This window comes from Electrona antarctica, assembly GCF_951216825.1.
Source record: "Electrona antarctica genome assembly, chromosome: 3".
Classification (NCBI taxonomy): domain Eukaryota; kingdom Metazoa; phylum Chordata; class Actinopteri; order Myctophiformes; family Myctophidae; genus Electrona; species Electrona antarctica.
Genome location: NC_136808.1, coordinates 26,782,084 through 26,798,349, shown reverse-complemented (window position 1 = coordinate 26,798,349; position 16,266 = coordinate 26,782,084). Strand labels below are relative to the sequence as shown.

General features: G+C 47.1%; 1 protein-coding gene across 2 annotated transcripts in view; it reads right to left on the bottom strand.

The window, feature by feature from the left end:
- The window catches only part of efl1 (elongation factor like GTPase 1), a 130,871-nt gene that overhangs the window by 91,898 nt on the left and 22,707 nt on the right, over positions 1-16,266 (bottom strand). For both annotated transcript variants that reach the window (XM_079497105.1, XM_079497106.1), the window contains exons 13-14: positions 4,061-4,176; positions 1,922-2,109 (exon numbers count right to left, since the gene is read on the bottom strand). In XM_079497105.1, the coding sequence (XP_079353231.1) occupies positions 1,922-2,109; positions 4,061-4,176 (304 nt within the window). The remainder of the gene's footprint in view (positions 1-1,921; positions 2,110-4,060; positions 4,177-16,266) is intronic.

The window sequence follows — 16,266 nt, the reverse complement described above, 5'->3', positions numbered from 1 at the left end:
CCAGGACATATACTGTTTGTTTACCATGCTGAGGCCCCGGGCGGGGTCATATTTGGGCCCCAGGACATATACTGTTTGTTTACCATGCTGAGGCCCCGGGCGGGGTCATATTTGGGCCCCAGGACATATACTGTTTGTTTACCATGCTGAGGCCCCGGGCGGGGTCATATTTGGGCCCCAGGACATATACCGTTTGTTTACCATGCTGAGGCCCCGGGCGGGGTCATCTTTGGGCCCCAGGACATATACCGTTTGTTTACCATGCTGAGGCCCCGGGCGGGGTCATATTTGGGCCCCAGGACATATACCGTTTGTTTACCATGCTGAGGCCCCGGGCGGGGTCATATTTGGGCCCCAGGACATATACTGTTTGTTTACCATCCTGAGGCCCCGGGCGGGGTCATATTTGGGCCCCAGGACATATACTGTTTGTTTACCATGCTGAGGCCCCGGGCGGGGTCATATTTGGGCCCCAGGACATATACTGTTTGTTTACCATGCTGAGGCCCCGGGCGGGGTCATATTTGGGCCCCAGGACATATACTGTTTGTTTACCATGCTGAGGCCCCGGGCGGGGTCATATTTGGGCCCCAGGACATATACTGTTTGTTTACCATGCTGAGGCCCCGGGCGGGGTCATATTTGGGCCCCAGGACATATACTGTTTGTTTACCATGCTGAGGCCCCGGGCGGGGTCATATTTGGGCCCCAGGACATATACTGTTTGTTTACCATGCTGAGGCCCCGAGTGGGGTCATATTTGGGCCCCAGGACATATAACAGTTTGTTTACCATGCTGAGGCCCCGGGTGGGGTCATATTTGGGCCCCAGGACATATAACAGTTTGTTTACCATGCTGAGGCCCCGGGTGGGGTCATATTTGGGCCCCAGGACATATAACAGTTTGTTTACCATGCTGAGGCCCCGGGTGGGGTCATATTTGGGCCCCAGGACATATAACAGTTTGTTTACCATGCTGAGGCCCCGGGTGGGGTCATATTTGGGCCCCAGGACATATACTGTTTGTTTACCATGCTGAGGCCCCGGGCGGGGTCATATTTGGGCCCCAGGACATATACTGTTTGTTTACCATGCTGAGGCCCCGGGCGGGGTCATATTTGGGCCCCAGGACATATACTGTTTGTTTACCATGCTGAGGCCCCGGGCGGGGTCATATTTGGGCCCCAGGACATATACTGTTTGTTTACCATGCTGAGGCCCCGGGCGGGGTCATATTTGGGCCCCAGGACATATACTGTTTGTTTACCATGCTGAGGCCCCGGGCGGGGTCATATTTGGGCCCCAGGACATATACTGTTTTTTTACCATGCTGAGGCCCCGGGCGGGGTCATATTTGGGCCCCAGGACATATACTGTTTGTTTACCATGCTGAGGCCCCGGGCGGGGTCATATTTGGGCCCCAGGACATATACTGTTTGTTTACCATGCTGAGGCCCCGAGTGGGGTCATATTTGGGCCCCAGGACATATACTGTTTGTTTACCATGCTGAGGCCCCGGGTGGGGTCATATTTGGGCCCCAGGACATATAACAGTTTGTTTACCATGCTGAGGCCCCGGGTGGGGTCATATTTGGGCCCCAGGACATATACTGTTTGTTTACCATGCTGAGGCCCCGGGTGGGGTCATATTTGGGCCCCAGGACATATAACAGTTTGTTTACCATGCTGAGGCCCCGGGTGGGGTCATATTTGGGCCCCAGGACATATAACAGTTTGTTTACTATGCTGAGGCCCCGGGTGGGGTCATATTTGGGCCCCAGGACATATAACAGTTTGTTTACTATGCTGAGGCCCCGGGTGGGGTCATATTTGGGCCCCAGGACATGTAACAGTTTGTTTACCATGCTGAGGCCCCGGGCAGGGTCATATTTGGGCCCCAGGACATATACTGTTTGTTTACCATGCTGAGGCCCCGGGCGGGGTCATATTTGGGCCCCAGGACAAACACCTTCTGTCCTCTCTTCACCACTCCGCTGTAGACTCGGGCGAACGCCACAAACGTCTCCTTGGCCTCGTCCTCCTCGTCCACGCCCGGCCTAGTCTCTCTGACCGCCACAGTGTCCATCTGAGACGAGACCGGCTCTCCACCTGGACGGAGACAGAGAGAGAGAGAGAGACAGAGAGAGAGAGAGAGAGAGAGAGAGAGAGAGATATGGACTCAGTCACAGTAGCCAAAAGGTCTACAAACCAACATTTGGATGGGTGTTTGCAACAGCACGGGTTGTCCTTACCCTCGCGTAGCCAGTAAGGTTGGGCGATATGCCAATTTTTTTCAATCGCCCATCGTCTGTCCAAAAATCGCCGATGGACGATATATTCGTGTCATAAAAGTAAAGTGAGAACAGCTCACTACAGGTCGCAAAAAAGCCAGATCTACAAGCTCTCAAGGCGCCGCGTCCTGCCTGTTTTTGCAGCGCCGTTCACTACGCGTTGAGAGCTTGTAGATCCGTCTATTTTTGCAGCGCAGCTGCGCAGCCAGGGTAACAAAATAAGAAATAAGTTACAGGTGAAGATGAAGTGAAGTTGGAACGGACAAGCAGCTGCAAGCCAAGCTAACATCACAACCACTGGCTGGTGACAGTGTTGTTAGCCACAGCAACATGTAGCCTGCCCTAGTAACTTCTCCTCCTCCCCGGAGAAGTCTTGCCTCCCTCCCCTCGGAGCGATCGGTCTATTTTTGCAGCGCTGGTGTCGGGGTTCGTTCACGTTGTCAATAAAAAAATAACCTAGATTACAGGTGGAGATGAAGTTCAATCAGTGGGTTGAATCAGTAGCTACACGCTAAGCTAACGATCCCCGAGCCTACACTAACACTAGCAGCCTGTTTTTTATTTCCCCCCCCCCGACTTCACGGGTGGCGCATTGGGATTGTGATGAGACACGAGACAGCAGTGTGCATTCTGTTGTGACTGTATATCCGGAGCGTAAACAACATGTATGTAGGCTACAGTACAGTAGCCTCCCTCGGCTCGGTCCCAGCCTTTACTCTGGCCGTTCCCCGATGCTGCGTGCGGGGACTCTGGGAGCATACCATTATAACGGGATGAGGGGATTTCCACCCGGCCGCTGTTACTACTTTGCTGGCCCAAATTGATTCACACGTTGCTCACACTTTACAGGTTAATTGGGCTAATATTTTGCAAAAGAAAAAATCGTCCCGAAAAATCGCCTAATAAAAATATTCGGCGATTGGACTCGTACATTCGCGATTGACGATAGATTTGTATCGTCACCCAACCCTAGTAGCCAGCCTTCATCTGCCTTTGCAATGCATATTGCCCCAGGCAGATTAAATCTGGCCCCTCTCAATGCATATTGCCCCAGGCAGATTAAATCTGGCCCCTCTCAATGCATATTGCCCCAGGCAGATTAAGTCTGGCCCCTCTCAATGCATATTGCCCCAGGCAGATTAAGTCTGGCCCCTCTCAATGCATATTGTCCCAGGCAGATTAAATATGGCCCCTCTCAATGCATATTGCCCCAGGCAGATTAAGTCTGGCCCCTCTCAAAACATATTGCCCCAGGCAGATTAAGTCTGGCCCATCTCAATGCAGATTAAGTCTGGCCCCTGTTAATGCAGATTAAATCTGGCCCCTGTCAATGCAGATTAAGTCTGGCCCCTGTTAATGCAGATTAAATCTGGCCCCTGTCAATGCAGATTAAGTCTGGCCCCTCTCAATGCAGATTAAGTCTGGCCCCTCTCAATGCAGATTAAGTCTGGCCCCTCTCAATGCAGATTAAGTCTGGCCCATCTCAATGCAGATTAAGTCTGGCCCCTCTCAATGCAGATTAAGTCTGGCCCCTCTCAATGCAGATTAAGTCTGGCCCATCTCAATTGTGGGAGGACATCACGGCAAATGTGGTGACGAGCCAACCAGATTCGTCTGGAACCAGGCTATAACCAAGCAGGGCCCAGTATTCATATATGGGGCGCGACATTGCAGAAAGAAAAATAATCTAATACTGTGAGGGACGAGACAAATATCCACTCAGTGATATTACCGCTAGTATCGCTATACGCGAGGCTTGGTTGTCTTACTTCCTGACTGGGTGGGTTCTCCTTGGCTCTCTGCTTGCTGATTGGCTGTCATCCTGTCAGCGTGCCTCTGTCTGGCCAGCTCCCTGCGCTGGGCTATCTCTTCCTGGGTCAGCGGCCTGGGGGGGAGGGGAGGTCACAAAAGTCAGTGGTCTGGGGGGGAGGAAGGTCAAAGGTCAGTGACCTGGGGGGAGGAAGGTCAGCGGACTGGGGGGAAGAAGGTAAAAGGTTCAGCGGTATGTGGGAGGTCAAAGGTCATGGGGGGAGGAAGATCAAAGGTCAGCGGCCTGGGGAGAATGAAGGTCAAAGGCCAGCGGCCTGGGGGAGGAAGGTCAAAGGTCAGCGACCTGGGGGGAAGGTCAAAGGTCAGCGGCCTGGGGGGTGTACAAAAACAACACTGCGCCAGTCACTACGAGTTGTTATAAAAGATGGATACACCAAAGAAACTATTCCAAGAAGAAAAGTGTCGGAATCAGGCGCCGCATCAAGGCTTTCATTGGGTAGGCCCTGAAATCATGATGCCTTTGATCGCGGGGAATTATTTTGCGTTAATACTGATTCCGGTTTGAGGGTTCCTGCCTAGTAGGGATGTGAATAATTATCGATTAATCCATTAAGAGTTAATTGATATGTTTTGATAAGCTTATCGACCGATTAATCGGTTAGTTGATAAGCAGCGTTTTTGTGAAGAAAAAAATCAGAGAATCTTAATCCTACTATAAATGCACCACGTCTGTGTGTCTGCGTGCGTGCGTGTACGGTTGTCATGCACGTAACTCGAGAACCGTTTGCCCCACCGACTTCACATTCGACACACATGTTCCACACCCCCGCAGGGAGTGCAGAGCCTAAATCCCCTCACCTGTGCAATTTCCAGCCTCTGCCTCAGCCAATTGATCTCCATGTGGGACACAGACAGACAGTTAAAACGAGTGCTATGACAAGTTGACAACAGGTCTTATTAGGTTCCAAAGTTGCATCGTTCTCAAGTAGGCTGTGGCCGACAGGCACGTACAGGTCTAGTTTCTCTCAATGTCCAACATACAAATCTACATTTTGCTGATATACATATTATATTCCTTAATCAAATATTTATGTGACCATTGACGATACAGGGCCAGGCAATGTATGTGAATTCCTCGGACAGCATTTCATTCACAGAAAACCACCCAATGATAGACCCGCATCATTTTCCATTAATTGCGATTAGTTATTACCTGTTAACTTTAACCGACTAATGTCTTAACGGCGATGAATCGATTCACGATTAAAGGGGCATACCACACAACAGCTCAAAGGTATATTAATGAAAATGAATGGTATGCCACTTTAATGCCAATAGAAAAATCTGTGACATACACACTATATCTCATTTTGACACGGTAATCCTATAGTATTAGAGACCCAGTCCTGATGGTGGCGGTAACTTCACCATTATGCCGATTTTGACCAAATAGAGCGAATCTGGCGATGTCATTTCCGGTCAAACGGATCACAACATCCGCTAGCTTTCTTCACTGTGTTACACAGTCAGATGTCCGGGATGCTAAGCGATCATCGATTATTTTAATATCCAAGTCAAATTAAGCTCTAATCAAGCCCCAAACATCGCATTTTACGCAGCGATGCACATAAAGACCGTGCGTGTGCGTGCGAGAGCGTGCACGCGAGGATTTCGGACGGTTTTAGGTAGCCAAACTAGCCAAAAGTTGCTACATTTTGCTACATTAAGCCCCCGATTATAGGGAATTAAACGATTACGTCATTTACGTCAAGTGTAATGAGGGATTTTTTGCTTCATTGCGTCAATTACGTCAAGGGCCATAAGAGTGTTAAGATGATGAATTAAAAATATGAATAGTGCAGGTAGAAGGCACAATCCACTGTTAACAGTTTAATGGCCCATGACGTAAATCACTGTCAAGTTCAAGTGCACGGTCATGTGCCCGAGACGGAGATTGATTCATCTCCGTCAAATTAGTGATATCAAAACCGGTCGCATCGCTCCACAACCTAGCTGCGCTTGTTGCGCAATCCTCTGTGTTGGACAACAATGACACGTCATCGAAAATGTTCCCTGCCTGTTTAGCCGACGACAACGAAATCTAAATCATGTCGCCTAATTATAAAAAAAGATCCCGTGTTTGACGGCCCTCCGCGGTCCAGTCGCTAGTCGCGATAGATTTATTCTTACCTCCCGTTGTTGTCGATTGCATCTTTAGTGTTGTGGCTATTGTTAGGCTATAAACGATGGGCACATTTTATTAATGGATTAAATAGGCCCGGGCCCTTAAGGTGTTAATTAGGGTGGCCATAAGGAGGTTAACTATTACTATCCCTATTCCTGCCTGATGACTACAAACCAGTGACCTACAACATGACGTAAGTTACCATCCACTCCCGACCGGATCATAAAAGTCGAAAATGACAAGCCTCCCACACCCAGGATATTGGATAAAAGATCACCCTTTCGTGTAACATGGCTTAACCCATTTCGACCGAGACCAGATTCTACAAATGTCTTCTGAAAAACCTATCAGCGGTTCTCAAACTGTTTCATGTCAATCAAGGACACCCACAATTATATGTATTTGGCCTCCGACCCCCATCTGAAAATATGTTGTCCCCCCCCCCCCTCATAAGCAAAGATTTGACTTAAAAACGTTGCTCTGCACTTGGTTGCACTTGGTGCCGCGCTATGAGATCTGCTATTTTTCAATAGTTAAAGTATAACATAATGCTTAAAACACCAAAAGGGCTTCCCGTACAGAATGGCTTAATTACTCACACAGGAGAGAGGTAAAGTGGAACCGTGTGAGGGTTCGTAAGGCTGTTATTATGTGGAAATGATTATGTAAGGTCAGAGGTCACATGTCCCGTCAGCTTCCACCACGAGTAACCATTTATAAAATATAGACTCACTTTGAGAAAACACGAGTGCTTTGATAGTTGGCATGGCTTAAATGTGTCGATTACTCCCCAGATAGGTACCGCTGTGGTGCTACACTGGAAAAAACACACAAAGCAATTACCTCTAAATTACCTCTGGGTACATGCCCTGTGTGTTTGTGCACGTGTGCGTGCGTGCGTGCGTGCGTGCGTGCATGCCCACATTGTATACTTAATTCTTCAAAAAGCCCACAGTGACTACAGCACTAATGCAGCTGGTCACAGATTCACAATAGCATTGAGTCACAGCATCCAACAGACCACTTAAAACAGCCCATAATTTCTCCCTAACAACAGCCCTGTCTACTCCCAGTGAGTGACTGCTAGACTTCTAAAAATTCTGGCCCCCACCCGACCCGACGTTTTCGGGAACCGTGGCCAAACAAATTCTGCTAATTAGTAGAGATGTCCCAATACTGTATCGGTATCGGAAAGGTATCGGATCGGTCCTTATTTGGTCATATTGGGTCATATCAGTATCGGGGGAATATGCCAGTCTAACCAGATCCGACACAGGGGTAAGGGGTTGACACTATGGCAGGTAAATAAAATGTTGGGTCATGTGGAGTTTGCTTTCGAGTTGCCCAAACTGCAAGTGCACATTTGAGTGAGGAGTCTGCTATAAACACAACACGAGATATATAGCTAGATAGCTATAAACACTATTCCCGGTTGGTGGTTGGTTCAAAATAAGATTTTTTTTCTTTTTGTATTATTATAAATATTATTCTATGGTATTCGGTATCGGAAACGAAAAAAGTTGTATCGGGACATCCCTACTAATTAGTCGGCCTGGGCCGAGCCTCCATGATTTTTTCTCTCTCTTCTTTTTTTTTTTTAATGTTCGGGTTTTGGGGCCTAACATCATGCTAATTAGTCAGGCCAATGTGAAAAGGGTGGGATATATTCCTCAGCATAGTAGGAAAGTCCGTGAAAGATTTCACGTAAATTGCACGCTCCGTTCATGATTTGAGGCTTTTTGTTCAAAATGGGCCAATCCTGCAAACTTTGAAAGCCAATGTTAGCCAATTAGGATGTAATCTGAAATATTGGAAAGATCCGTCTTGAACACATGACTATAGAGATAGTGTGTAACGATTTGCTGTATTTTTGGACAGAATCTGGAGGAGTAATATCAAAAAAATGTGTTTTTCAAAAGTCGGCCTCCTGGTGGCGCTATAACAGGCCGTTCTGGAAAACTTGGGGAAGAGGTTCATTGTTGGCATCGAGGGAGTGTGTGTGCAACATTTTGGCATCGACCGGGTTAACGGTGCTGGAGATTAGCTGGTAACAGACGGACGGACGGACACGGACACACACACACACACGCACAAACACACACACACGTCACGCACACACACGGACGAAGTGCAAAACATACCCTCTCCCCATGCCTTCGGCCTGGTGGAGACAATTAGTCAGGCCAGGCCAAGCTTCGGGCTGGCCCTATTAGGGCCGGGCCTTTATTTTCAGGCCCGGTGAGAGCTGTAGTGACATGCACCTCCGTTTTGCATAAATTAGATAAAAAATAAATAAATGGGGCGGAATGACACAGGACGGCAGGCAGCCCATGGCCTACGGAATGACTTTGAACACTTCACTGGGCTGCAGTAAAAACCCCTTTATGTATCTCTATTCCTCTCGCAACAAAATCCCACATGGAGAAAAAACAACAACAACAAAAGAGACAATGGAAAACGGGCAGATTTTCATTCAAAGAGCAGGTATGGTTTCACCACTAGATCGTATCTCCCGCTGCGCTGTTTACACAACACAATGTGCAGCCCCCGTTGTGCTAGCCCCGGCTCTACAGTCTCACCGGGAGACCACAGCTTAAAGCCCTGGTGTTATTTTTTTTGTTCCTCCAGATGTCACCTCAGTCGCTTATTGGTAATAATGGGAACGCCAGCAGGAGTTTGGTTTTTGGCCTCGACCACTGTGGTTATGAAGTAATGGCTTCCAAACACTGGAGAAGGACGCAGTGGAAACCACAAGCAAACCTTTTAACTTGGGGGTGGGGGGGGGGGGACTGGGGTTGGAAAACGAAACAATATATTGATACTAAAGCTGTCCGCAAAAACAAAAAAAACCCTTTGCCTTTTTACCACTGAAGGTTTTTGATTGCAGATTCTTTCCATTCAAGCTGGAGTGCATACAAATGTCACCGCCGCGTGCTGACTTTGGGCCGGATACCTTTTTGACAAGTGTGTCGGTGCATTTCAAAGACCATCATTTAAAACTAGGGGTGTAACGATACATTTTAATACAATCAGCCCCGCGATTCCTTCAAAATAGGAGCTCTGTGGTGCCGGGAAGACATGGCCGCTTTTACTCCCCCTTCTGTTCCGGAAAAAAACTGAGATTCTTTTTTGCTTGCTTACCTTTCTCTCGTTTTAATATTATCGCTAAATAATCCATCACATTCATATTTTGAACGAGAGGCAGTTGAGAAGTCAGAAATTAAGAGCTTAGTACCTGTATACCCATCAAATCAAAACCACGGAGAGCGCCCTGGATTAGGAGAGACGAGGCATTCTTTCTGCAGCGCTAAACAGACCGGACCGAAAAGTGAAGCGTATGGTGGCCTTGGAGTCCCACTCAAAAATAAAAAAGGAAAAACATTCAGAATATTCTTCTCTCGGTTGATATCATTGAAGATGCGCTAGGACGTGTACACACGTCCTTTGAATCCGTCGGTTGGATTGCTTATGACGTGTGGGCACGTGGGATGGACGGAACCTGTTAACAGCGATACGATACGTATCACGATACATGGTTGACGATATGATACATGGACGGTATTAGTTAATTATGGCGATACGATCCGATACGATTCAATGATTTGAAATCGATACAGTAACCATTTAAAATGCATTGAAATTATTTTAAACTAAGTAATTAAACCCATCTTTTTATGTTTTCTTCTAAAAATTGCTAAAAACCATGCACAAAAATGTAGTATTGATACAATCGATTATTTGCATTACGATACGATACATAGTCAATGTTGCTGTTTTCATTTAGAGCTTAAAATCGATTTTTCGATGCAGTTACTATATCGTTACACCCCTATTTAAAACCCATCGTCCCAATTATGTTTTCTTTTGCTTCACAAAATTCAGCACCACCCCTTTAACCGACATGAATTCATTCATGACTATTGCATCTGAAAAGCTTTATTCCTTTGCTACCTTTTATTTATTTACTTATACTGGATCTCTTGTCCACTAGTACCTTCCTAACATTTAGTCTAGTTTTGATTTGTTGATGAAACTGTCACTATATTTAGTCTTAGTCATCATAGCCGAGTGAAAAAAAGGTAGCCGACTAACATTATTCGTCGTAGTATTAGTCGAGGAAATCAACAGTGGTGCCAACAACAACAACAGATGCCTTCAAGGAGAGCAACGGCAGAGCGGAGAAGATTAGCCAGAGGCAGAGACATGAACACTGAAGAGCCTGCAGAGGCAGAGACATGAACACTGAAGAGCCTGCAGAGGCAGAGACATGAACACTGAAGAGCCTGCAGAGGCAGAGACATGAACACTGAAGAGCCTGCAGAGACATGAACACTGAAGAGCCTGCAGAGGCAGAGACATGAACACTGAAGAGCCTGCAGAGGCAGAGACATGAACACTGAAGAGCCTGCAGAGGCAGAGACATGAACACTGAAGAGCCTGCAGAGACATGAACACTGAAGAGCCTGCAGAGGCAGATACATGAACACTGAAGAGCCTGCAGAGGCAGAGACATGAACACTGAAGAGCCTGCAGAGACATGAACACTGAAGAGCCTGCAGAGGCAGAGACATGAACACTGAAGAGCCTGCAGAGGCAGAGACATGAACACTGAAGAGCCTGCAGAGGCAGAGACATGAACACTGAAGAGCCTGCAGAGACATGAACACTGAAGAGCCTGCAGAGGCAGAGACATGAACACTGAAGAGCCTGCAGAGGCAGATACATGAACACTGGAGAGCCTGCAGTCAGAGGCAGAGACATGAACACTGAAGAGCCTGCAGTCAGAGGCAGAGACATGAACACTGAAGAGCCTGCAGAGGCAGACATGAACACTGAAGAGCCTGCAGAGGCAGACATGAACACTGAAGAGCCTGCAGAGGCAGAGACATGAACACTGAAGAGATAGATGTACTCCGTACAAATCCCGCATTCAAAATGTACTCAAGTACAAAAGTATCGGCATCAAAATGTACTTAAAGTACTAAAAGTAAAAGTGCACATATTGCAGAATGTCCCATTTCACAAGTTCAACATGTGTACATATATAGCAGATACAGATCTATTTTCAAATGGTCGAAATGTATGGGCTGACGTGGTTCATGTACAGTATGTTTTCTGATCAAAATTTTAATCTCCAACTAGTAGAAACTCACGTTTTCAAATAATTGGAGAAAAAGTACAGATTTTGTCTCTGAAATGTAGTCAAGTCAAGTCAAATATTTTTTTATTTCTAGAGCACATTTAAAAATAAGTGCTGGACAGCATAAAATAAAACATATACAGTGGAGTAGAAGTATTGGAAATTGGAAATGCTCAAGTAAAGTACAAATACCTCAAAATGGTACTTTAAGGGACAGCACTGACCCGCTTCAAGGATTGATAACCTGCCTCTGCTGTCACTCATGTCAGCCTCCACACCACAGCAAAAGATATAGCACTGGCACTGGATCAGTGCCAGTGCTATAGTGGCCGCTAGCGCCCCCGTGCCAGACGTTTTTGAAAAAACTCCTAAAATGGCCGACAATCAGTTCCGGTTCAAACAATAGTAAACTTCCACTAGCTACAGGTCAGGAGGAGAGGTGATTCTGAAGTCAAATTAAGCTCTAATCAAGCCCCGAATATCGCATTTTGAGCATATTATGATCCATAATGCACATAAAGACATAAGACCGCGCATGTGCGTGCACGTGAGTATTTTGGCTTTTTTAGGTAAACGTCACGGTCCATTAGCATAAAAATGCTAATCATGCTAATTATATATTTTTTACTTCTGGATTATGGGGAATAAAACAAATATCGGGATGCCGGGCATGGCATACATTGCAAAGGTGAATTAATCTTGGTTTCTCAGGGCCGGTTCGGAAACAGTTAAAATAAGATCTGGTTGGAAAAGGGGTGAAGTGGCCCTTTGAGTAAATGTACTTAGTTACTTTCCACCACTGAGGAGAGCCAGCCAGTCCATGCTTTTTCTACCCGCCAACCAGCTACCCCCCCGAGCACAAACCAATGACCTGATCAGCCAATCAGAGAGGAGACATATTCAGACACTCTGTACTGTATGTGTGTGGGCGCATCTCTATGCATGTGTGTGCGCGCATGTCATGTGTGTGTGGGGTGGCTGTCATGACAACAGACTGAGTATGAAATGTGTGTGTGAGCATGTGCCAGCAGGGAAACACCCCACCCCGCCTGTCCTGTTCCTTCGACACACACACACACACACACACACACACACACACACACACACACACACACACACACACACACACACACACACACACACACACACACACACACACACACACACACACACACACACACACACACACACACACACACACACACACACACACACACACACACACAGGATTCTCCTCCTCCAATCGATGTAAAGAAGGTCAATTGAAGATGCAGAGGAAGTCAAAGTGCATCATGTTTACCTACGTACTGTATGATCCTAGATGGCTATTTCTATGCCTTTGATGTGTTAGCTTGTGTTGACCTTGCTTATTGTAAATCGCTCTGGATTAAGAGTTTAAGATAAATGCCTACATTGTAAGCAGACAGCCCAGATAAGAGCATGATGGGTGGATGTGAGCTTCCACTATAATAATAATCCATTCTGCAATGCATCGGCGATTCGGGCCGCACACGATTCTGCGTCGATGCAGCAAAACGCGACATAATCGATTAGAGCCGTTTTGTATTTATAGTTTTATGTTCTGGCCTCGGGTGGACAATGAAGTTGTGGAGTTTCAATTACTTCTGGGATTATTTATTATACAGCAGTTTCTAAATGAACATTAACGTTGACTGCGTTATAAATTAATATAACTATACCGTTCGTGGAAGTTGGAACGGGAAAACACGCACGCACGCAAGCACGCACACACACACACACACACACAAGTGATAGGATCCTTCCACACAGCCACCATACATTGTGCAACTGCTGTTGTTTAGTACTCATTTTTACTGCCATGATGATATTGCTGCTTTATTGCTTTTCCTATAGAATGGTCCAGAGTCCAGACAGACCACGGCCGATGGTGAGGAGAGAGAGAGAGAGAGAGAGAGAGAGAGAGAGAGAGCAGGCATGGCGATCACGCATCGTCTCCGACGCGCCGTCCCACAGATCTGGGTCAGGCTCCACGCACGGAGCCTGAGCTGTGCCCATATAATATGCAGAAGGGAGAGTAGAGGGGGTTCCTCCTTGGGAATGTAGGTCAGGGAGGAAAACAAGTGGCAAGTCGGTCGACATGTCATTGTTCCGACCTCCCGTTAGTCCGACCGATTACTGACACTATCCCAAACCCTGTAACCTCAGTCAGACGGAGTAGGACACTTTACTACATTCACACACACACATTCACACACCTTTACATACTGTACTGTGGATTGTGCATTACATTCACACATTCACACACACATTCACACACCTTTACATACTGTACTGTGGATTGTGCATTACATTCACACATTCACACACACATTCACACACCGATGGCGGAGGAAACCTGCATGCAAGGCACCAACCTGCACATCAGGAGCAATTAGGGGTTTAGAGTCTTGACTCAAGGACACTTCCACACTAGCCAGCGTGATTTCTGGTCTAGAGGGGCAGGGTGGATCCTATTGGTTCACCGATCTGAGCCCCCGGTAGAAAACAGCGGAGAACACAGACGTCACCAAATATGGAGTGACGCCCCCCCTATTGGCTAGAGAAATACAAGGAGGTGGGGCTTCCTCTGTGTCAGATCTTCCAACGGGTTTCCCCCAGGCTTTCATCTTTTATGAATGCATGCGAACGGAGATAAAAGTCTGGCTGCCGAGGCAACTTTGACACTAACTCCAGGATCGAACCTGGGAACCTTGGATCATCACTCGCCCGCCCGCCTGCCTGTGTGTGTGCGTGCCTGCGTGCGCACGCGTGTAGCAGGTGGCAGGCATCAGGAATGGGAGTTCCAGCAGGCTCATTAGACAAGATTTTGGACAGGCTTTTCTTCTCTATAGCTCTGGGTCTGGGATGACCTCACCTTGCTCTCCCCCCCCTCCGTCTGACAGACTGTCTACCATCTCCTCTCCAGTTCAGCTTCCCTCTCAGTGCAATGGACGGATGGCAGAAGCTGCAATTAAAGCCAGGTTGTGTGACAGCGGGCAGGGAGAAGGAGAGAAGGCTTCAGCCAGGGAGTGGGGGGGCTTTCAAACCTTCAGCCAGAGGGGGGTGGAGAGGGAGTGGGGGGGGCTTTCAGAGACCTGCAGAGCCAGTCACAGATGCCTGTGTCATCACTAACAGGTCAACAAAGAGAAGAAGAAAATGCGGAAATGCTTCTCAATTCTCCTAAACCAGCGAAGAAGAAACCATAATGTTTTCTATAAAATACATCCATTTAACATGACGTGGTTAATAATGCTTGTTTAATTGGGAATATACATTAGCGGGAAATTAAGGCAACAATAACGTGACTCACGGACCCCCAGTTTGACCATGCATACAGCATTAGGCCTCTGACCCCCATTTTTCTATCTCTGGGACCCCCAAAAAAACAAAACAAAAAAGGGTCCGTTTGGTTCCTAACTATATCTGTCATTTAGCTGGGGACCCCCTGGAACTCCCTGAAGGACCCCCGGAACCCACTTTGAGAACCACTGTTCTAAAACACAAGGCAGGCAGGAGCTAAGGCCAGATGAAGATACGGTGTGTGTTGTGTGTGTGTGTGTGTGTGTGTGTGTGTGTGTGTGTGTGTGTGTGTCTGTGTGTGTGTGTCTGTGTGTGTGTGACTGTGTGTGTGTGACTGTGTGTGTGTGTGTGACTGTGTGTGTGTGTGCGTGCGCGCGTGCGTGCGTGCGTGCGTGCGTGCGTGCGTGCGTGCGTGCGTGCGTGCGTGCGTGCGTGCGTGCCTGCGTGCATGCGTGCATGCGTGCGTTCGGTGGGGGGGTACTCAGTATCACTATCAGGTTTATTAAAACTGGGTATCATTATGATAAAGTGTCTGCTATTTTCACCCGAGTGCAACCAACCAACCTGCTGAAATACACGCGCAGAGATAAATCAGAAATCAAAGCCAAGGCCCGGGCTGGCCTAGCGGTCCGGGCACCTATAGGCAAGTAATCAAGCGGGCCTGACAGCGTGTTGTGGGTTCGAGTCCCGATCCCGGCGACCTTTGCTGCCTGCCCCTTTTTTATGTTTTTTGTCTCAATTTTGGAGTGACAGTCCGACATATACGCTATTATGGCTATAATGTCCAAATCGAGAATATTCCCACCTTAACCGTTTCCGTCCATAGGACGACTCCACACTAGGGAACCCAATCGACGCGTTCATAGGTCGTGTGTACACGTCCTAGCGCATCCTCAATGATATCAGGCGAGAGAAGAATATTCTGAATTTTTTCCTTTTTTTGACTGAGACTCTAAGGCACCCGTAGCTTCGCTCTGCCTTCATATTAGCTTACCGTTCGATTAGCTGTTAGCGTGGCAGAAATAATGCCTCATCTCTCCTAATCCAGGGCGCTCTCAGTGGTTTTGATCTGATGGATATATACTACGCGCTTCATTTCTGACTTCAACATGTCTCTCGTTCAAAATGTGAATGCTTTGGAGCTTCTAGCGCAGGGCTCCAGACTAACCTTTTTCACGTCCCGGAAGGCCGGAACCGTCCCAAAATACAATTTGAACCGCCCCGAAGTAAATTTATACAGTCCCGGGGAAAAAAAGTTTAAAAAAAGGACCACTCAGATTGCGACATTAATAACTGTATTCCTATTATATAAATACAATACATGCAGTACATTATTTGTTTGGCTTCATGTTTCTTCTGTAGATAGAGAAAATATAGATGTAGTCAAAATGCTCCCAGATGAAAAATAGGGCTGGGTTAAAAATGTTAATCGAATTAGAGGCTTTGTAATCTAAATTAATCACATTTTAACCGCATATCAATATTCGACCTGAGAACAGTGATATTTATTTTCAAATGGATTTTGTTATTTTGGTGAATCAATGAATAGTGACTACAGT